General features: G+C 42.7%; 1 protein-coding gene across 1 annotated transcript in view; it reads left to right on the top strand.

Moving 5' to 3' along the window:
* The window catches only part of LOC115157155 (adhesion G protein-coupled receptor L2), a gene marked incomplete in the record, with an annotated part of 129,492 nt that overhangs the window by 47,396 nt on the left and 58,133 nt on the right, over positions 1-23,963 (top strand). The window contains 4 exon segments of the mRNA XM_029705153.1: positions 9,060-9,273; positions 19,728-19,837; positions 20,914-20,928; positions 22,345-23,148. Of these exon segments, the coding sequence (XP_029561013.1) occupies positions 9,060-9,273; positions 19,728-19,837; positions 20,914-20,928; positions 22,345-23,148 (1,143 nt within the window).

The raw sequence follows: 23,963 nt of genomic DNA, 5'->3' as shown, positions 1-23,963 counted from the left end.
GGTCTTCCAAATGGACAATGACCCAAGCATACTTCCAAAGTTGTGGCAGAATGGCTTAAGGACAACAAAGTCAAGGTATTGGAGTGGCCATCACAAAGCCCTGACCTCAATCTCATAGAAGATTTGTGGGCAGAACTGAAAAAGTGTGTGCGAGCAAGGCGGCCTACAAACCTGACTCAGTTACACCAGCTCTGTCAGGAGGAATGGGCCAAAATTCACCCAACTTATTGTGGAAGGCTACCCGAAACGTTTGATCCAAGTTCAACAATTTAAAGGCAATGCTACCAAATACTCTCAATTGGTATGTAAACTTCTTACCCACTGGGAATGTGATGAAATAAATCGTTCTCTCTACCGTTATTCAGACATTTCACATTCTTAAAATAAAGTGGTCGATCCTAACTGACCCAAGACAGGGAATTTTTACTAAGACTAAATGTCAGGAATTGTGCAAACCTGAGTTTAAATGTATTTGGTTAAGGTGTATGTAAACTTTTGATTTCAACTGTATATGGAGCCCTCAGCATTGTTAAAGAGTTTGGGAGGCACTAGGCATTACCGCACTGAGGGTGATTTGGCCACCGCAAGCCTCCGGAGGCTCTGCATTACATCACACCTTCCAAACGGATCCTCCAGACTGCATTGCCGTATCAAGCATAAATCAGCATTAAGGCACTGAATCCTGCGAAGTTCACAGAGCGCTTTGTGAACTAAAATGTCAGTCGGAACAAGTCCAGAATCGCTTAAAGTCCTCTAATAGGGGACTTAACATCAGAGGTTCTAAGGTTGTATTGGATAGGCCTTTTAAAGGACAGAACAATGCTAAGAAATGAAGGGGTTAGGATAAGGGCCTAAACATGACTGTGACTGTATACTGTGTGTCATCTCTGCTGCTCTAAACTGCTCCCCAGTTGGCCAAAACCCCAATTCTATAGATTTTTTTCTCTCTCTTTTATTCTCTGGGTTTTAAAAGCATGAAGGTGATGGCAGCGCGCCACAGACTGGGCCTGTATTCTGCACCCATCTGAGCCATAGTGCCACTTACAATTTCAAGGGTATTGATAGAAAACAAAATATGTATTATGGAAGGGATTGTTGCCATTGAATTGTAGGGTGCGGACCGAAAAGAAGAGAAGAGGGACTCCACACTCTCAGAATGCAACACATTGTGAGCCAGTATTGGCCCCGCCTGGCTGCTCAGTGCTCAGCAGCTCAATAGCAGGCTTACCGTTGGCTGGTCAGGGGGAGGAATCTGAAAAGCCTACTTTTCCCCCCCCAAGTCAGTCAGTCAGTCAGTCACTGACCAGAATGCTTGATAAGGCGTTGTGTCAACAGGGCCAGGAGTAAGGGATCACAGTCAATTATGGGACAGAGTAGACTTGCACAATGGTTGCCATGGCGATTCGATTGAGCATTCTATATTTAAGTGATAATGCCAGAGAAGCCGGTGTTTGGAGTATTTAATGGCATGGGTGTTGTTCGTCGAGGGCCGGCAAACCGTGGCAATATGTCCTCCAAACACCGGCTTCGAGGCCATTATCACTTAAATATAGAATGCTCAATGGAATCTCCATGGCAACCGCTGTGCAAGTCTATGCAATATGTTACCAACATATTCAAATAATGATTGACATATTTTCACACAAAATATATTTTGATTAATTTATTCATACTGTTTCATCCTTCCACGAGATATAGTCCCGACACAAGTCTAAGGTTGCTACCCAAGTCGGCTGGTTGTTCGTTCTATCGGTTTGGTTACCATGGACGCGACCCAGTCGCTCAGTCTTTGTGTTCTGTATCTATGTATGTGACCCAGTCGTTCGTTCTAAATGTTCCATTGCCATACTGGTTGGCAACGTTCTTATTCCTTGCTTGCTAGCTAGCCAACTACAGCTAACTTCATCAGGTCAAACATTGCAGCCAGAATAATAGCAAAGTAGCTGCATTTGAGTTTAAGCTGTTTTCTAGTGACATTTATTTGGATACATCCATAGCAATGAGCTAATGATGCATGATTTCGCCTGGCATAGAAAATGTGCTCTCTCTTGTCATGAGACTGCTGTTCAGAGGAGCTAGCCAACAACACAGGTAACACAATCACTTCAAACTGAAGACAGCAAACTTGCTGCATTTCATTTAGTTTGGCCTGTTTCTTTGTATATATCCAAAAACATTATGCCAGCTGATTCATGATTTCGACTGGCTGAGAAAAGCTGCCTGTCTGTATCGACACGTTCATTACTATGGGCCGGCCTCCCAAGTGACGCAGTGGTCTATAGCACTGCGTCACAGTGCTAGCTGTGCCACTAGAGATTCTGGGTTCGAGTCCAGGCTCTGTCGCAGCCGGCCACGACCAGGAGACCCATGGGGCGGCGCACAATTGGCCCAGCGTCGTCCGAGTTGGGGGAGGGTTTGACCGGCAGGGATGTCCTTGTCCCGTCACGCACTAGCGACTCCTGTGGCGGGCCGGGCCAGTGCATGTTGACACGGTCGCCAGGTGTACGGTGTTTCCTCCGACATGTTGGTGCGGCTGGCTTCAAGGTTAAGTGGGCATTGTGTCAAGAAGCAGTGCGGCTTGGTTGAGTTGTGTTTCGGAGGACGCACGGCTCTCAACCTTTGCCTCCCCGAGTCCATACGGGAATCGCAGCAATGAGACGAGACTGTAACTACCAATTGGATACCATGAAATTGGGGAGAAAATACTATTAGACAGCTGGAGAGCAAATATCAACATTGAAGCAATTTTACAAATGTCAGATACAGACAGCAAGATTTATACAAATTTACTTTGTTAAATCAAATGCTAGTCTAAAATAAATGTGAGATAATGTCTAGATGCTTTTCATAGTGGAGATCAAGTTTATAAATTGCTTGGCTGGGCTGATGAGACAGTGGATTGCGCAGTGAGAACAGTAAATAGGCATTTAACGTCATAGATTTAGCCGGTGGTAACTTGTGGAATAGACACCGGCTGGAATGCGGTTTTAACCAATCAGCATCCAGGATTAGACCCACCTGTTGTATAAAATATATTATTGACTGGATTTACTGGCCTGCTGGATGCAGCCGTAGGAGGATTTAATGTTAGTCTGAAGGACCAATAAAGAGGGAGGTAGACTTGCTTCGTTCTTTTTTACACACAGATAATGTGCTATCGATTTTCCCTCCCGTCTTCTGAACTGTTCTGAACTGCAGCTGGCTGCCCAACGTGCTTGTGTCCTGTGGCAGTTATTTTCCTACCACTGCAAAGTTGAAGCAGAGCAGTCAAACAAAGCTACATGGAGCCATGAGATAAAAAGCCTTTCACACTTCCTCAACACATCATGCACACTATTTTTTTCCCTCCCCCTGTAGAAAACCTCTCTGCCTCATTTTTACTTTTAATAAGAGTGATGTTCCTTAAAATGGCTATGTTGTGAAGTACAACTGATCCCCAACTGTTCACTTCATTGTATTGCAAACGCTTGGATCTAATGATGATTGAAGGAACATGATGTGCAGTTCTCAAACAGAAGCAAATAATGTTTTTATTACATTATTTTCCCCTATAGGAAAACAAAATCATTTTCTCAAAATATTCCGTTTTGGGAAAGATTTGTCATGATACGTGACCAATTACCAGGAAGTAAGCCGGTCATTTAATGAGATCCATGCTATCTGAAGAGAGCCAGGGGACACAACAATTTGTCCTTGTGGGCTCCCTGACAGTCAAGATACTCCCCTTAATTGATATATTGTTGCCCTATGACCAGATGTATCTATACAGTACCAGGGAGGAGGAGGAGGAGGCAAGCGAGCCCCAGGCTTATTCAATTGCTAGGCCTCAATTGATAGCAGCTGTGTGTGATCAGACCATATAGTGCCCTGATAGATAGCCTATAGCAAGCTGGTGGACAGAAGGGAAGGGAGGGGAAATACAGTGAAGGGGATAGCTAGCAACAGTCTGCTCAAAGGAGGGTTTCTCCATTGAGAAACTCTAAAACCCCATGAAATGCATTATTTATGTCTGCTTTCTGTAGCCAGTGTGATAAAGCTGTCACTCCCTCCATGAGGAATGGCCGTGGAACCTGTTCATTAGTCTTTGTGGTAAAGTTGAAGCCGCACGGTCTGTGTTTCATCATTCACGATTCTGGACAGTTTTCTCTTGAAATAAAGGGTATATGTATAATTACAGTGGTTGTTGCAGTTAGTTGGACTAGATGGAATGAACATACAACCCTCAATGGCATGTACAGTACCAGTCAAAAGTTTGGACACAGCTACTTAAGGGTGGGTTCTTAGAATTATCTCAAATATAAAAAATTAGATTTAACACTTTTTTGGTTAGTACATGATTCCATATGTGTTATTTCATTGTTTTGATGTCATCACTATTATTCTACAATGTAGAAAATAGTAAAAAATAAAGAAAAACCCTTGAATGAGTCGGTGTGTCCAAACTTTTGACTGGTACTGTATATATTTAATTAATTTTGAATTCCGGCTGTAACACAACAAATGTTGAATAAGTCAAGGGGTATCAATACTTTTTGAAAGCACTAAAATACAGTGCATTCGTAAAGTATTCAGACCCCTTGACTTTTTCCACATTTTGTTACGTTACAGCCTGATTCTAAAATTGATTAAATTAAGTTTTCCTCATCGATCTACAAACAATACCCCATGGCTTTTTCTTTGCAGCTCTGCCTAGAAGGCCAGCATCCCGGGGGTCGCCTCTTCACTGTTGACGTTGAGACTGGTGTTTTGCGGGTACTATTTAATGAAGCTGCCAGTTGAGGTCTGTTTCTCAAACTAGACACTAACGTACTTTTCCTCTTGCTCAGTTGTGCACCGGGGCTTCCCACTCTTTCTATTCTGGTTAGAGCCAGTTTGCGTTGTTCTGTGAAGGGAGTAGTACACAGCGTTGTACGAGATCTTCAGTTTCTTTTCAATTTCTCACATGGAATAGCCTTCATTTCTCAGAACAAGAATAGACTGACGAGTTTCAGAAGAAAGATCTTTGTTTCTGGCCATTTTGAGCCTGTAATCAAACAAATGCTGATGCTCCAGATACTCAACTAGTCTAAAGAAGGCCAGTTTTATTGCTTCTTTAATCAGCTCCACAGTTTTCAGCTGTGATCTCATGTAATTGCAAAACGGTTTTCTAATGATCAATTAGCCTTTTTAAAATGACAAACTTGGATTAGCTAACACAACGTGCCATTGGGAGTGATGGTTGCTGATAATGGGCCTCTGTGCACCTATGTAGATATTCCATGAAAAATCAGCCCTTTCCAGCTATAATAGTCATTTACAACATTAACAATGTCTACACTTTATAAGTTACCCCAAACTTATGAACGGATGTGTGTGTGTGTGTGTGTGTGTGTGTGTGCGCGCGCGTGTGTGTGTACATATATCTCTGAAGTAGTCTTGTATGAAAACCCATAGCATTATTTTCTAAAGTGGTTAATACATAAGGCATTTTCTTATTGAGAGCTGGTTGGTGCCTCCAAGGCATCTCGTAGCTTACCGGTGCTTCATATCCATGTTTGTATTCAAACCTTGCTCGACACTCATCAGTGTTTGTCTGTGACATTTGTGGACCGACACAGAATACCATTATAATAGAACAAGGCAAGGCACCACTACAGGCTAGATTATGACAAGCAGACAGACAGATGTTTGAGCCAAGGTCGGTGTCTCAGGGTAGTAAGAATTTCCAGCCGAAATCACTTCAACTTTGAGCCATTCGTTCAAACAATTGCTAATTGTGTCAGGCCCTGGGTGTCAAAAGTGTGTGTGTGTGTCGGTGCAATTAGCAGGCGTGTGCAAGCGAACCTGGGGTGGTTTGTGTTATTACATGACAATGCCAAGGAGCCAATGAGAGTGCTGAGAAGGTAACATGCTGAATGGAGAGACTAATTAGGAGAGTAGTGCAGTGGCAGAAAACACAAATGGCAGCTGGCCACTTGGGGAGGCACGCTGTTGCCACGGACAACAGTGAATATTGACAGTTCACGCAGTGCTACTGCCTCAAACTTAGTTCTTTAGTGGAACACCAGTTGCATTTCTGGAACTTGAGGACTTTTCTTTGTGATTGCTTCAAACTAAACTGTAACCTGTGACAGTATGTGCTTCAACGTTTGAATACATAATTCATGGATTTCATTAGGGATGCACCGATATGAGATTTTTGCCCGGTATCCGATATTGTCCTTGCCAAAAAAAAAAAACGATATCGATAACCGATATTTCAAATCTTAGAAGCCTTTTTAAGCATTCTAGTGCAGTTAAATAGTTGAAACACACACACAGATCAAAAAATTATTTTGTTGGCATTTACATACAGTTGAAGTCGGAAGTTTACATACACGTTAGCCAAATACATTTGAACTCAGTTTTTCACAATTCCTGACATTTAATCCTAGTAAAAATTCCCGGTCTTAGGTCAGTTAGGATCACTACTTTATTTTAAGAATGTGAAATGTCAGAATAATAGTAGAAGGAATTATTTATTTCAGCTTTTATTTCTTTCATCACATTCCCAGTGGGTCAGAAGTTTACATACACGCAATTAGTATTTGGTAGCATTGCCTTTAAATTGTTTAACTTGGGTCAAACGTTTTGGGTAGCCTTCCACAAGCTTCCCAAAATACGTTATTTTGGCCGATTCCTCCTGACAGAGCTGGTGTAACTGAGTCAGGTTTGTAGGCCTCCTTGCTCGCTTTTTCAGTCCTGCCCACAAATTCTGAGGTCAGGGCTTTGTGATGCCCACACCAATACCTTGACTTTGTTGTCCTTAAGCCATTTTGCCACAACTTTGGAAATATGCTTGGGTCATTGTGAGGTCTTGGCTGATTTCTTTTGATTTTCCCATGATGTCAATCAAAGAGGCACGGAGTTTGAAGGTAGGCCTTGAAATACATCCACAGGACTCAAATGATGTCAATTAGCCTATCAGAAGCTTCTAAAGCCATGACATCATTTTCTGGAATTTTCCAAGCTGTTTAAAGGTACAGTCAACTTAATGTATGTAACCTTCTGACCCACTGGAATTGTGATACAGTGAAATAATCTGTCTGTAAACAATTGTTTGAAAAATTACTTGTCATGCACGAAGTAGATGTCCCATCCGACTTGTCAAAACTATAGTTTGTTAACAAGAAATTAGTGGAGTGGTTGAAAAACGAGTTTTAATCACTCCAACCTAAGTGTATGTAAACTTCCGACTTCAACTGTATGTCCCCATTACCAGTAAAACATAATCAAAACCTATTTCTTTCACTTGCTGTGCTGTTTCGTTGTTCATTTGTTCAGTCTCATCCAGGATTTTATCATACATGTCAAGCAGTAACATTTCAGCTTTGTCTATCTGTGGCCTCTCTTCCTCGGTGTGCACTGTCATTGTGTTCATTTCCAACTTGTCCAGCTGTGTCTGTAACATTTCATGTTAACCCTGTTTCTTGTCTGCATCGAAGTAGTGGTCCTTGTACCTAGAATCGAGCATGGGGGCAACACAGTAGATGCTCAGAGAGATAGCCACCGAATCGCTTGTTCACAACCTCTAGGAGAGTACTTTTCCAAGTTAACCCGCCATTCTGTGTTGGCATTTTTGTTGAGCAGGTGTTTCAATGCCATGACAGGGTTTCACGTCTGCTGCAGACACAGTTGAGCTTATTTCTCCAGTCAGTTGTTTAAATGGAGTTAGGAGTGTTCATGTTTACACGTTTCAAACATGTTCTCAAATGCCATTGAAATGGCAGCAGCGGTATGAGAATAAGCACATTCTTGAGCATGCAATTCAGCTTTCCTCAGTAGGAAATCCTCGTGGACCCACTGTGCTGTCAGACTCATAATGGTCATGGGGCTGACATCGCTGGTCCAAATGTCAGTTGTGAAGCTAATAGCAGTGACGCTCATAGCAAGTAGCTCATGGATGTGAGTTTCAACAATACTGTGTAACTCTGGTAGTGTGTACCGGTGCTCAACCAGTCGGCGAAAGCCAACATCATCCACGACAGAGAACGGTTGATTGTCAAGAGCAATGAATTCTATTATCTTGGGGTTAATGGATTTCGCCTTTGAGTTGTCTCGCTGAAATGTTCTTACTCTTTCAAATGACTGCTGGACTTGATGACTGGTCGACCCACAGCAGACATTGTGGGCTAGGTTAGGAATGCTGTGTTGCAAGTGTAGCGCAATGTTTTTTTGTGGTGTCATTACGTCGTCTACCTACGTTATATAGGTATGCACGTCAGCTTTGACATCAGTTTTTGGCGTTAAACTAGACATCATGCCGATGTTGGCATGTTTAGCTAATATCGGCCGATTCCGATATGCTTACCGATATATCGTGCATCCCTAGATTTCATTGTTGATGACCTTTTCTTTTTTGATTTTCTCTTTTCTTTTTCTAAATATATCTATTTGTACTTTCAAGGTATTTTGGCTTGAGGTTTTATTGTTTTTAGGTAAAAAAGCAAGGTTGAAAATCCTTTTCAGTATAATTTGTTGATGAGGATGCAAACCTTTAGATAAATAGTACATTTTCCCCAAAGCACCACTATTTGGCTGGTGTTCACATCTGCTGAGCTCCATGTATAGATTCCTTCTCCTCTGTGGACTCCAAACAGTCCCCTCTTCGATCGTTGGCACTGTAAAATTGATTCAATTACACTCCATGCTGCTGCTGGTAGATTCAGGCTCTTTTCTGCCTGTTGCTCTACTGATAGAAAAACAGAACACATAAACCAAATATCTAATAAGGGAGCTTGTGCCCCATTGTCGAAACAAACCATTCAAACTCAGTTGAACTATGGTCCTGGAGGAGGACGTGAGAGAGGGATTTTGTGTATTTATAGTTTTGTGTTTAGGTGTATTTGAATTTGTTCCCTGGGTTGTTACATTGACTTTTAGACGATGACTATATAACTTCAGATATCCTACGACTTTGATGTGATATCTTTGACAGAAAACGAGACCGTAGAGAAATTGGTAATTATAGTTTTTGTACTAATGTCTTAATTTTTCTTTCTCTCTCTCCCTCCATCCCTCCCATCCTTCCTCTCTCCCAGGATTCAGTCGTGCCGCTCTGCCGTTTGGCCTGGTCAGAAGAGAGCTCTCTTGCGAGGGCTACGCCATTGATCTCCGCTGCCCCGGTGCTGATGTCATCATGATCGAGACGGCCAACTATGGCCGCACGGACGACAAGATCTGCGACGCCGACCCGTTCCAGATGGAGAACATCAACTGCTACCTCCCCGATGCCTACAAGATCATATCACAAAGGTAAGAGTCAACTGTTACCTCACCCAAGGCCTAGAATATTGTATTTCAAAGGTTTTAGAACAGAGGTCTCGTTACACAAATACAACCTGGAGTTAGTTATGGATGTGTGGTGGCACGATATTCTAGAGTGCAGTCTAGTAATTCTGGATCCACAACTTGCAAATCAAAACAAGTGGTTTTGGTTTGGGTGGTAACCCTAATAAACTAGCATTTTTGTCACCTTCTCAACTTGCGGACAAAAAAACAGACAAGTTTACCCACACCTCCCTGTCTTTCAATAATCAGATGGTTTTTTGGGGGTATTGTTGTGAAACTCTAGACTTTAAAAACTGGACAGGGGGTCATTAGTAGCAACCCTAGACCATATGGTCTATGCATTCCTGCACCAGTACCACTGCAGCTGCACAATCAGCCAGCCAGCCGGTCCGTCTCAAAAGGACCTAAAGAGTCACATTAACATTGGGCTTTTTTCCCCCAACATTGACATGGCCCAGCCCCCCGCCCTTAGCAATACCCCTTCCCCCTTATAATACCATTTATATTAGTAACACTCTCCCAGGGCATTTAGCTACAGTACAGTCACTAGGCTGCATTCATCACTTTAACTCTGCTGTTGTGCCGGCCCCAGCCCTGCGGTGTGTATTTAAGGACCCCATGTCGTACGGACCGGATGTTGGAGCATTGTTAAGGGGCAGGAGGCAGCAGGATCAGGTGCACAATAGTGTCCAGTTTATTAACAGTGAAAGGTGGTTCCAGTTGAATGACATAATCTACAAAGGTATTTACAAAATGAACAGACTCTCAAAATACCGGTTGGAATCTAAATGAAATCAGGCCTACCCGGTCAAACCATCTATACTGTAGCCGGTTGGGGAATACCAGGCTATGGACGGCCTCCCCACACAGCTTACATACTAGAGCTAGAACATTACACCAGCTCACAGGTTGAACAGGTACCTTTATACCTATAGCCCTTCACTATGGACCATACCATTAACCATGGAGCTCTTTACCCAAATATGGCATATTAAATCATGTAACAAGACATCTTCATTGTACCAACATTTGCATATTCTGTCTAAATAAACATCTTAAACATTCCTGGCTTATCCTCAAAGCAGGTATACTTTCCATTAATGAATACACATTTTCATAACAATAGTTCTGCAGGCGGCAAAACTATTACTTATACAGCCATGCACAAGTGCGCTCCCATTACTCAAGGACAGGGCCGGTTCTTCCCGTTCTGCCACCCTAGGTGAGACTAAAAAAATGCTGCCTCCACAAAACTAGAATAGTCCCAGTAAGCAAAATGACATTGAAAAGACGTATTTTTCTGGCATTTAAGTTATGTTTAGGTTCTGAAGGAAAGGTGAAAATAAGCAGTTTCTGTAGGTTTAAAATACATTTTTTCCAGGACGTTGAAAAGGAATTTTTCCCAGGTGTTAAAAAATACCTTTTTTCCGGACGTTGAAATCAGGTTCATTTTCGGTTCTGAATCAAAGTTGAAAATTTGTATTTTCCAGATGTTGAAATCAGGCTTGTATTTTGTTTGAATGAAAGTTGAAAAGATGTCATTTAATAAATGTCTGTTTGTCTAAAATCAAGGACGGTCCAGACTGGACAAAATCTGAACCAAACATAGATGTCTATGATTGTATCAGATTTGGTCCGGACCAAAAACCAATGTCCATGGATGTGGAAATCAAGGCCGGTCCGGACTGCACCAAAAAAATACGGCCAAAAAGCATCGGCCCGTGCTTACAGAGGTGTAGCCTACAGTGTTGCCTGAAATATTATTTTATGAATGGCCATCTACAGTGGGGGAAAAAGTACTTGATCCCCTGCTGATTTTGTACGTTTGCCCACTGATAAAGAAAGGATCAGTCTATAATTTAATGGTAGGTTTATTTGAACAGTGAGAGACAGAATAACAACAAAAATATCCAGAAAAACGCATTCCAGCATGACAATGACCAAAAACACACGGCCAAGGCAACAAAAGAGTGGCTCAAGAAGAAGCACATTAAGGTGCTGGAGTGGCCTAGCCAGTCTCCAGACCTTAATCCCATAGAAAATCTGTGGAGGGAGCTGAAGGTTCGAGTTGCCAAACGTCAGCCTTGAAACCTTAATGACTTGAAGATCTGCAAAGAGGAGTGGGACAAAATCCCTCCTGAGATGTGTGCAAACCTGGTGGCCAACTACAAGAAACGTCTGACCTCTGTGATTGCCAACAAGGGTTTTGCCACCAAGGACTAAGTCATGTTTTGCAAAGGGGTCAAATACTTATTTCCCTCATTAAAATGCTAATCATTTTATAACATTTTTGACATGCGTTTTTCTGGATTTCTTTGTTTTTATTCTGTCTCTCACTGTTCGAATAAACCTACCATTAAAATTATAGACTGATAATTTCTTTATCAGTGGGCAAACGTGCAAAATCAGCAGGGGATCAAATACTTTTTCCCCCCACTGTATGTGGTATGCCTACCATTTGTAAAACACCCAAAAAAGATGTCCGGTCTGGCAGGACAACAAAAAGACGTCCAAAAGACGTCGGCTCATGCTTACTGGGGTGTAGCTTACCATGTCGGCCCACAATGGAATTTTATGAATGCCCATCCATGTGGTAGGCCCACCATTTGTAAAGCAGGCTGTTGCATTGGCTTTATTAGTCTTGATTCCTGTGACTAATCAATTTGGCTATTTAAGCTCTGAATATCGCTCCCCAACGTTATCAGGAGTTATCGTGAGCCTATTTGAAATGTGTCTACAGAGCAGGAAATGCAGAAGTATTTTCTTTTTCGATATGATTTAAATTTACAGATACTAAATTTAAACCACTGATTATGACATTGGGGTGAAACTCCTGGATAACGGTTGTGATTTCCTATGTCGCATGCTGGCTGAAACAATGGAGATACAGTGAGGGGAAAAAAGTATTTGATCCCCTGCTGATTTTCTACGTTTGCCCACTGACAAAGAAATGACCAGTCTATAATTTTAATGGTATGTTTATTTGAACAGTGAGAGAGAGAATAACAACACAAAAATCCAGAAAAACGCATGTCAAAAATGTTATAAATTAATTTGCATTTTAATGAGGGAAATAAGTATTTGACCCCCTCTCAATCAGAAAGATTTCTGGCTCCCAGGTTTCTTTTATACAGGTAATGAGCTGAGATTAGGAGCACACTCTTAAAGGGAGTGCTCCTAATCTCAGCTTGTTACCTGTATAAAAGACACCTGTCCACAGAAGCAATCAATCAATCAGATTCCAAACTCTCCACCATAGCCAAGACCAAAGAGCTCTCCAAGGATGTCAGGGACAAGATTGTAGACCTACACAAGGCTGGAATGAGCTACAAGACCATTGCCAAGCAGCTTGGTGAGAAGGTGACAACAGTTGGTGCGATTATTCGCAAATGGAAGAAACACAAAAGAACTGTCAATCTCCCTTGGCCTGGGGCTCCATGCAAGATCTCACCTCGTGGAGTTGCAATGATCATGAGAACAGTGAGGAATCAGCCCAGAACTACACGGGAGGATCTTGTCAATGATCTCAAGGCAGCTGGGACCATAGTCACCAAGAAAACAATTGGTAACACACGACGCCGTGAATGACTGAAATCCTGCAGCACCCGCAATGTCCCCCTGCTCAAGAATACATATACATGCCCATCTGAAGTTTGCCAATGAACATCTGAATGATTCAGAGGACAACTGGGTGAAAGTGTTGTGGTCAGATGAGACCAAAATGGAGCTCTTTGGCATCAACTCAACTCGCCGTGTTTGGAGGAGGAGGAATGCTGCCTATGACCCCAAGAACACTATCCCCACCGTCAAACATGGAGGTGGAAACATTATGCTTTGGAGGTGTTTTTCTGCTAAGGGGACAGGACAACTTTACCGCATCAAAGGGACGATGGACGGGGCCATGTACCGTCAAATCTTGGGTGAGAACCTCCTTCCCTCAGCCAGGGCATTGAAAATGGGTCGTGGATGGGTATTCCAGCATGACAATGACCCAAAACACACGGCCAAGGCAACTTTACCGCATCAAGAGTGGCTCAAGAAGAAGCACATTAAGGTGCTGGAGTGGCCTAGCCAGTCTCCAGGCCTTAATCCCATAGAAAATCTGTGGAGGGAGCTGAAGGTTTGAGTTGCCAAACGTCAGCCTCGAAACCTTAATGACTTGGAGAAGATCTGCAAAGAGGAGTGGGACAAAATCACTCCTGAGACGTGTGCAAACCTGCTGGCCAACTACAAGAAACGTCTGACCTCTGTGATTGCCAACAAGGGTTTTGCCACCAAGTACTAAGTCATGTTTTGCAGAGGGGTCAAATACTTATTTCCCTCATTAAAATGCAAATAATTTTATAACATTTTTGACATGTGTTTTTCTGGATTTTTTTGTTGTTGTTATTCTGTCTCTCACTGTTCAAATAAACCTACCATTAAAATTATAGACTGATTATTTCTTTGTCAGTGGGCAAACGTACAAAATCAGCAGGGGATCAAATACTTTTTTCCCTCACTGTAAATACACCTCATAAGAAGAGAAAAATGATGGTGGGGATTTGTCTGTGACCATGGATGCCACTATGGGTTTAGTAAGTATTTGAAGAATTAAAAATAACCTATCAAGCAATTGGTCACACAAATATGATGATTAACAAAAATATGATATGTGAAAATAATCACTGTTTCAAAGGAGAGAAATTAGTGTTAACACATGAGTCATGTCTATAAATTAACTTCTTTGGTTTCATAATTTCTGGTGTCATTGGAGGAAAAAAAACATAAAACAGTAGCAAGCTAGCTTACAGATTAATTGCAAGGAAAGGTCTGTAGGGGTTTTCCCACCCTTTCCCAGTCATCGTTTTTTCTCCCCTCAGAGTAGGACAGGGTATTAGCCCTGGGCGGGGATAATGACATTTTTCAGAATTAATATTTTCTGACGGAGGGGAGTCTGCATCCCCAAAAACCTCCTGTAATGTCATTGTGATGATGATGATGATGATGATGATGATGAGGATGATCTGCCTGCTGCTATTGTAGAATAGATGATTCAAGGGAGACATAATGGGAGAAGAAAATTGATTAGCCTACCGACCGTACATAAGTTGGACGTAATTGTCCAATATTTCAATGCTAATCACATACTTGTATGCAGGCAGTAATAGGCAGCGAGTGGCTGGTTAATAAACTCTTAGCATTTTACGTATGTGTTTCTTATCTGTACGTAATTATAACTACACATGGATTTCCTACAAGGTTACTGGTTCGCTGCAGGGCAGTTTTATGACAGTTCTGATAACAACCTAATTTCTACTTTGGCTGTCACACTGAAAGCTCTCCTTTTCGGCTTTTGAGGGACAGCTAGGCTTTCTGCTTCAGCTATGATTCTGTGAGAGATCTGTCCAACTTGCACGACTTTGCATTTGACGGTCTCAAATATTTATCACTAAACGGTGTGCAATTCTTTCAGCTTTTTTTTGTAATGGATAACTGTTTCCAGCTAGCACATAACGTTATGAGAGCCACATGCTTCTTAGAGCTTGGTGAGAGCGTGGTTGTCCTCTGGTTATTCTGCATACAACCTTCCCACAACTTTCTGGGAAGGGGGCAGAATAGTTGCTTGGCTTTGGAACAGTCTCTGCACATGGCAGGACTGATCACCGATGACGATGAGGCAGCCTATAGGTAGGAGTTCAGATACGTGGCAGTGTGGTGCCAGGACAACAGCCTCTCCCTCAACATTAGTAAGACAAAGGAGCAGATCGTGGACTACAGGAAACAGAGGGGTGAGCACGCCCCCATCCACATCGATGGGGCTGTAGTGGAGTGGGTTGAGAGCTTCAAGGTCTTTGGTGTCCACATCACTAAGGAATTGACATGGTCCACACACACCTAAACAGTTTAGAACAGGGCACGACAGGGCCTCTTCCCCTCAGGAGGCTGAAAAGGTTTGGCATGGACCCTCAGAACCTCAAAAAGTTCTACAGCTGCACAATTTGAGAGCATCTTGACTGGCTGCATCACCGCTTGGTACGGCAACTGGCAAGGCACCCGACTGCAAGGTGCTACAGAGGGTGGTGATTATGGCCCAGTACATCACTGGGGCTGAGCTCCCTGCCATCTAGGACCTCTATACCAGGCGGTGTCAGAGGAAGTAAAAAATGGTCAGACTCCAGCCACCCAAGCCATAGACTCTTCTCTCTGCTACCGCAAGGCAAGCAGTACCAGTCCACCAAGTCTGGAACCAACAGGACCCTGGAAAGCTTCTATCCCCAAGCCATACGACTGCTAAACAAGACAGCTAAATAACTAATCAAATGGCTACCCAGACTACCTGCATTGACCCCTTTTTTAAAATAACTCTCTTGCACTGACTCTACCCACACACTCACACATACTTAGACTGACACCCCTAACACATACGCGCTTGCGCGCACACACACACACACACACAACATGCGCACACATGCATATTGATGACACACCCACACACAAAGCCATATGACTTTGTTCCTCCTGTCACTTTTTATATTTGTTATATTTTTGCTGCATTTGACTAAGTCTACACATGGTGTTTACGAACAATCAGAACGTTATATAAGAACGTATACATTCCATTCTTAGCATCAACAATTTTTTTATTTATTTTATTTCACCTTTATTTAACCAGGTAAGCCAGTTTAGAACAAGTTCTCATTTACAACTGCGACCTGGCCAAGATAAAGCAAAGCAGTGTGACACAAACAACAACACAGTTACACATGGAATAAACAAACGTACAGTCAATAACACAATAGAAAAGGCTATATACAGTGTTTGCAAATGAGGTAAGGCAATAAATAGGACGTAGTGGCGAAATAATTCGAATTTCGCAAATAAACACTGGAGTGATAGATGTGCAGAAGATGAATGTGGGTGCAAAGGAGCAAAAAATATATAAATAAAATAAATAACAATATGGGGATGCTGTAGTTGGATGGGCAATTTACAGATGGGCTATGTACAGGTGCAATGATCTGTAAGCTGCTCTGCCCCTGAACAAGGCAGTTAACCCACTGTTTCTAGGCCGTCATTGAAAATAAGAATTTGTTCTTAACTGACTTGCCTAGTTAAATAAAGTTAGTGAGGGAGATATGAGTCTCCAGCCTCAGTGAGTTTTGCAATTTGTTCCAGTCATTGGCAGCAGAGAACTGGAAGGAAAGGCAGCCAAAGGAGGAATTGGCTTTGGGGGTGACCAGTGAAATATACCTGCTTTAGCGCATGCTACGGGTGGGTTCTGCTATGGTGACCAGTGAGCAAAACGGATGGCACTGTGATAGACTGCATCCAATATGCTGAGTAGAGTGTTGAAGGCTATTTTGCAAATGACATCGCCAAAGTCGAGGATTGGTAGGATGGTCAGTTTTATGAGGGTATGTTTGGCAGCATGAGTGAGGGATGCTTTGTTGCGAAATTGGAAGCCGATTCTAGATGTAGTTTTGGATTGGAGATGCTTAATGTGAGTCTGTAAGGAGAGTTTACAGTCTAACCAGACACCCAGGTATTTGTAGTTGTCCACATATTCTAAGTCAGAACCGTCCAGAGTAGTGATGCTAGACGGGCGGGCGGTTGGGTTCGGGCAGCGATCGGTTGAAGAGCATGCATTTAGTTTTACTTGCATTTATGAGCAGTTGGAGGCCACGGAAGGAGTGTTGTATGGCATTGAAGCTCGTCTGGAGGCTAGTTAACACAGTGTCCAAAGAAGGGCCAGATGTATACAGAATGGTGTCGTCTGCGTAGAGGTGGATCAGAGAATCACCAGCCGCAAGAGCGACATCATTGATGTATACAGAGAAAAGAGTCGGCCCGAGAATTTAACCCTGTGGCACCCCCATAGAGACTACCAGAGGCCCGGACAACAGGCCATCCGATTTGACACATTGAACTCTATCAGAGAAGTAGTTGGTGAACCAGGCGAGGCAGTTATTTGAGAAACCAAGGCTGTTGAGTCTGCCGATAAGAATGCAGTGATTGACAGTCAAAAGCCTTGGCTAGGTCGATGAATACGGCTGCACAGTATTGTCTTTTGTCGATTCCGGTTATGATATCGTTTAGGACCTTGAGCGTGGCTGAGGTGCACCCATGACCTGCTCGGAAACCAGATTGCATAGCGGAGAAGGTACGGTGGGATTCGAAATGGTCGGTGATCTGTTTGTTAACTTGGCTTTCGAAGACTTTAGAAAGGCAGGGTAGGATAGATATAGGTCTGTAACAGTTTGGGTCTAGTGTCTCCCTCTTTGAAGAGGGGGATGACCGTGGCAGCTCTCCAATCTTTGAGGAGCTCAGACGATTCAAATGAGAGGTTGAACAGGCTAGTAATAGGGGTTGCAACAATTGCGGCAGATCATTTTAGAAAGAGAGGGTCCAGATTGTCTAGCCCAGCTGATTTGTAGGGGTCCAGATTTTGCAGCTCTTTCAGAACATCAGCTCTCTGGATTTGGGGGAAGGAGAAATGAGGGAGGCTTGGGCAATTTGCTGTGGGGGTGCAGAGTTGTTGACCTGGAAAGGGGTAGCCAGGTGGAAAGCATGACCAGCCGTAGAAAAATACTTGTTGAAATTCTCGATTATCGTAGATTTATCGGTGGTGACAGTGTTTCCTAGCATCAGTGCAGTGGGTAGCTGGGAGGTGGTGCTCTTTTTCTCCATGGACTTTACAGTGTCCCAGAACTTTTTGGAGTTTGTGCTACAGGATGAAAATTTCAATTTGAAAAAGCTAGCCGCATATCGCGGGGGCTATTCGATGCTAATGCGGTACACCACAGGATGTTTTTGTGCTGGTCAAGGTCAGTCAGGTCTGGAGTGAACCAAGGGCTATAACAAAACTCTCTCTATCCTCTCTTTAAGTGTGTTCAGGTGTGTTAGCCGCCCCCAATAATTGACCACACCTGATCTTAATGAGTGCTTGTTTCCTTTGAAATGGGGGTCTGATTAAATAGACCAAAATGAGCATCTTTGTATGCGTAAAAAAAACATGGCATGCTAGCTCCATCCTGGTGACGCAGTGGACTAATTCCATAGATGGAGAACAAAAGACTATAGGTTAGAATCTCACTGATGCCATGTCAAAATAAATCTTTGCATGGATAATGCCTATGGAAATGTCCAATCTGTGCTTGGAGTTTAAAAAACTTATTGAAACATTCAGTTAAAGTATTAAGGAAGTTATTCAAAACCTCCAAATAACCTATCATTTCTGTTCATAGAGGGTTAATAAAAATAAATGATTTTCGCTTCTGTTCTTAGAACGTCAAAAAACGTTCCGTTTTACCGGTCATGAAACGTATGGCTTCGTTTCCACAACCAATGTGAAACCAAAAACATACGTTCTCACAACAAAAGTGCTAGCTGGGATGCCGCTGTGGCTGCTGTTGATGCTATGCCTTCTCAATCCCTCAGCCTCAAGAGAGCTTGATTGAAGTGAGGCCAATTTCATCCTATATTTACACAAAATCAGTTATTCTATTCCCCTTTCTCCCCCTCCATCTTTCAGTCACAAAACACAAACACACACAGTTGTAACAGTTTTAAGAGTAGTACATAAAACTTCATAGCCAAGGTCATTTCAAGTTATGAGGCAAATAACTAACTCCCATAGCAAAGGCTAGGGAGTCTCCCATAACAAATACATGGGCAACACTTGATAAACAGTACGTGGTTTTCACTTGATGAGACTTATGTGTTTCCTGTGACCCACTAGAAACAGTCATTTCAGCCAATTACCCTCTGCAGCCGCCTGTTGTGCACATTTTAATTGCTCTTTGTGTGGGTGAGTGGTGCTTAGTGGCTGGAACTGATAAGGTTGATATTCTCATCTCATATACATGAACATCCCATAATATACTCTCTACCTTTCTTCAGCTCAACTCCTCATAATTCTTCCACACTATGTCTATATTCCTCTTTATATCTATTTACTGTGTGTGGGTTTCTCTTTATATCTATTTACTGTGTGTGTGTTTCCTTTTATATCTATTTACTGTGTGTGTGTTTCTCTTTATATCTATTTACTGTGTGTGTGTGTGTGTGTGTGTTTCTCTTTATATCTATTTACTGTGTGTGTGTTTCTCTTTATATCTATTTACTGTGTGTGTGTTTCTCTTTATATCTATTTACTGTTTCTCTCTTTTATTTATCTCCCTCTATTTATTCTCTTCTTCCTCCCTCAACTTGTTAATAGCATCAACAGTACAGTATATTTACTGCCCTGCTCGGATTAATATGATTTTCATATCCTTCACCACAGCAATACTGCAAACTGGATTTGAATGAGTGTGTGGATAGAAGAGGGAAGTGGCTATGTATTATTCATGTGTTTCTCTCATTCTAATACCACTCTGGGGATGTTATAGTAGTTTGTGTCATTGCTGAAATGTTTGTGATCCATCTTTTCCCAGGTGCAACAACCGTACTCAGTGTGTGGTTGTGACTGGCTCTGATGTCTTCCCTGATCCTTGTCCTGGCACTTACAAGTACCTAGAGGTCCAGTATGAATGTGTCCCATATAGTAAGTATTCAGCATTTAATGATGCAGTGCAACTATATGTTTTTTCTTAAATGTGTAGGTAGGTTTATTAGATCATTTTACTTATTAAGTGGGGTCCTGTAGGAGGGGGGGATATGTGTTATCTGTGTGTAAAGGTTTGTTTTCCATCTATTATAAAACAATGAAAAGCTGATCTTTTAAATGAAATAGTAAATGTATTTATTTCAACAAAAATCTGACTCTTGTTGCTGTTACAGTATGTAATTCACTGAAGATTTATTTTCATGAAATAATATTTGGCTTTTACCTCTTCTTCATTTCTCATCTAACTTTCCTTCCCCTCTTGTATCTTTTCTGTATTAACCTCTATGCTCTCTCTCCTTCTAAGTTTCAGTCTTTCTTGTTCCTTAGTTGTCTCGCTAGGATCTTTTCCCCCTTCCGTTTGTTGCTTCACTGCTTTAATGAAGGAACTCAGTATTGGGTTGCTCGTCATCAGCCATTGTTCACTTGCAATTGTATTTTTTGGCTCATTAGGGAAATTGTGCCTGTAACATTAGCAAGTAATGTTCTGTGTGTGGGCGAAGCAGACTACGGAATTTAGATTTGTGTCTAAAGTTTTTGAGTAAATACTGCCCTAGACAATACTGCCAAAAATAACCCTTTTGCTGTTTCTCTAAGAATGTTATCTGATTTTAAACTGAATGAATAGGGATTTCAGAAACAGTACAATGTTTCTTTATGTCAAACAATTCACTTGGACAGTAATTCGGCCTGTTTATTACTGATGCAATCAGTGACTAGGCAAAACAAATATTATTTTGATGGCTAGAAAAGCATGGAGTCGTGATCGGTTGAACAATTTGTGTATTTTGTCTCCAGCCCTAACCTGTATACTTTCATATTATAGGTCCTGATAATCTCCCTATTTTTTCTGTTTTTTCTTGTTCCCCCAAAACAGCCATCTCTTGGTCCTCTATCGATCATATCCTGTAACCTTCTCTACTCATATAGCCTACCTGGTAGTTGACTCACGATAACCTCTCTCCCTCTTGCACTCTTTCTTGTTTGCTTTCTTTCTTTTTCAATGCCTAAAATAGAAGTGGAACAAAAAGGTAAATGAGTGGTCCAGTCCTCCCTCTGTCCCAGCCCCACCCTTCCCCAGCTCCCTGTAATGTGGTGTTCAATACAACCCTCCCTCTTGTCTCCTCCCTCCTGATTGCCTCTTGTCAAAACACCCGCCCCAAACCCCCATAGGGTGTTGATTGCAAAGCTGATTTGTAAAAGCAGTGTTGAGGTTTGAAAGATGGGGCCCGTTCAGATTCACTAGACCTGTTACTAGTGCTGGTCTCATACGTCACCAGATATTACATCTCCCTGCACACCTCTAGTACCGTAAATCTCACAATAGACAGTTTGGAACAATGCTATGAAGGCAGTTTCTCATCTAAACCATTATACATTTCAATAATACAACACGATACAGATACACCAATTCATAAGCATGTGAAGACATTTTAAGAGGGTTATTTTCCCATTTAAATTCAAATTATAGAACGAGTCTGACACAACAACATAACTAGGCTACCACCAAGCCTAACTATAAAAAAATTATTAGCTAGAGCTCTCAAATACAGAAGTTCATAAATGTTATCATACAGTATCATATGCATTGTACAGAGCTCGGTAGCAAGCTAAACAAATAATGCTATGCATCAGGTAGCCCTAGCAGTGAGAGCATTGGGCCAGTGACCGAAAGGTCACTAGTTCAAATCTCTGAGCCGACAAGGTTAAAAATCTGTCTGTGCCCTTGAGCAAGGCACTTAAACCTAATTGCTCCCGGGTCACTGTCGATAATGGCTGACCCTCGACGTGATCCCAAACCCAACATGCCCAACAAAACTCCAACAGCAGAGGTAAAGACATCTTCTGTTGTTGTCCTGTCTTCTCTCCAAACCCTACCCTCATCTTACCCCAGCTTCGCTGCCACCTCCTCCATCCAGAATGTTGTTTTGGTTTTCTCCACAAGTCTTATCCCTTATCCTTTTGTCTTCTGTGTGCTTTTTCAGTAAGCATGTGCAGTTTTGCCATTTACGCAATTGTCAGTGTCACTGTTTGATGCCAGGTAGAAGTTGCAATTAAAACAAGGGTTCCAGTATACACTTCATCCCTACCTCTCCCATCCTTTACATGTCTTGCATTTACAGGGTTTATCCTCCTTTGGTTTGACTTTTTGGATTTGTTTGGTCCCACACAGTTAACGTGTACGGCAGACAAACTCTATAAAGAAGCAAGTCCTTTACTCACTCTTGCACATCATTCTCTTGGCTTCACCTTTTGATTTTTCATTCTATTCACAAGCAATAGCACTAAACACTAGTTAAATGACTGTCACTCATCTTTGTCCCACACTACTTGGACAGCAGCGAAAACGATACAATGTACACACTACATACCGTGATGAAATATCTGTTTATACTCTGCATATTTTTTACTTAAACCCATCTTTCTGTTTCTCTGTCCCTCACTAGTTTTCATTTGTCCCGGGACCCTGAAGGAGGTGGGGGAGCCCACGTTTGTGTTTGAGGTGGAGCAACAGGCGGGGGCGTGGTCTAAAGACCCCCTGCAGGCAGGAGACAAGGTCTTCTTCATGCCCTGGACGCCGTACCGCACTGACACCCTTATTGAGTATGCCTCCCTGGAGGACTTAAAAAATGGCCGCCAGACTACGACCTATAAACTCCCACATCGTGTCGACGGCACGGGCTTCGTGGCCTACGACGGGGCCATCTTCTTCAACAAGGAGCGCACGCGTAACATTGTGAAATTTGATCTCCGCACGCGCATCAAGAGTGGTGAGGCCATTGTGGCCAACGCCAACTATCACGACACCTCGCCATACCGCTGGGGCGGCAAGACGGACATAGACCTCGCCGTCGACGAGCGGGGGTTGTGGGTGATCTACGCAACGGAGCAAAACAACGGACGAATCGTGGTGTCACAGCTCAACCCATACACGCTCCGCTTCGAGGCCACCTGGGAGACGGCGTACGACAAGAGATCCGCCTCCAATGCCTTCATGGTGTGCGGCGTGCTGCATGTGGTGCGGTCCACCTACGAGGAGAACGAGAGCGAGACGGCCAAGAGCCACATCGACTACATCTACAACACCAAGCTGAGCCAGGGAGAGTACACGGACTTCCTGTTCCCCAACCAGTACCAGTACATCGCTGCTGTGGATTACAACCCCAGAGATAACCAGTTGTACGTGTGGAATAACTTTTACATCCTGCGCTACGACCTGGAGTTTGACGCTGAGAAAGACCCTGCTGACGGTAAGCCTCAGTCACAGTATGGCTTGTTTCAGATGAATCCTGATCTGAGATCTGTATGTGTACATTGAATTTTCACACAAACCTCCCATTGAGATCAAAACAGGATTTCTGTAAAAAGACTAAGTTACAAGCACATATTTCAGGTTGGGATTCAGTCCTTTGTGTTGTATTTGCGTCAGGTGCTGAATATATTCCTGTGTGTGTGTGTGTTGAGTGTGTGTTGCTGCATGGGAAGTCACAGATGACTGATTTTTAATTTTGAACACAATTCAAGTGTGATTCAGAGAATTGGAGATTGTGTTTGTCCTGGGGAAAGACCTAATTTGTAAATAGAAAATGACAGATTCACCTTGGAACGAGGTATAACTCCCTCAGGAGCCTTCGTACTCTGGCACAAGGCATCAGCTATAAAGCCTTGCTTCCTTTATTACCATAAGGCCAGCTCAAAAACTACCTCTCCACTTGAAGCTTGGACCCTATCAAATGTTCTAATCTCAGGTCTTATCCCAGTCCTTTATGAACAGTGGCCTTGTGAACTTCCCTTTTAATGCCCCGGAATGGGATTCTGAAATATTGCATACAGTATGACAGAAGGTTATCCCACTTTCCTTGCCTTGCCTTTGGAGCCGATACGGACATCTGTTGCCATGGCTACCCCATCAACCGTGCGTTGACGGCCCCTCATTTACCCTAGATTGAGACAATCTCCATAATATTATGGCCTGGCGGTCGGCGTTAAAACGCAGAGTCAAAGTGCTAGGTGGCGGTAACACCGGCGAATCATGGCCGGATTACACGGTTAGAAGAATGACTTG

Source organism: Salmo trutta, chromosome 21 (genome assembly GCF_901001165.1).
Source record: "Salmo trutta chromosome 21, fSalTru1.1, whole genome shotgun sequence".
In the NCBI taxonomy this organism is placed as follows: Eukaryota; Metazoa; Chordata; class Actinopteri; order Salmoniformes; family Salmonidae; genus Salmo; species Salmo trutta.
Note: the sequence above shows the minus strand (reverse complement) of the source record. Positions and strands in the feature narration are given on the sequence as shown.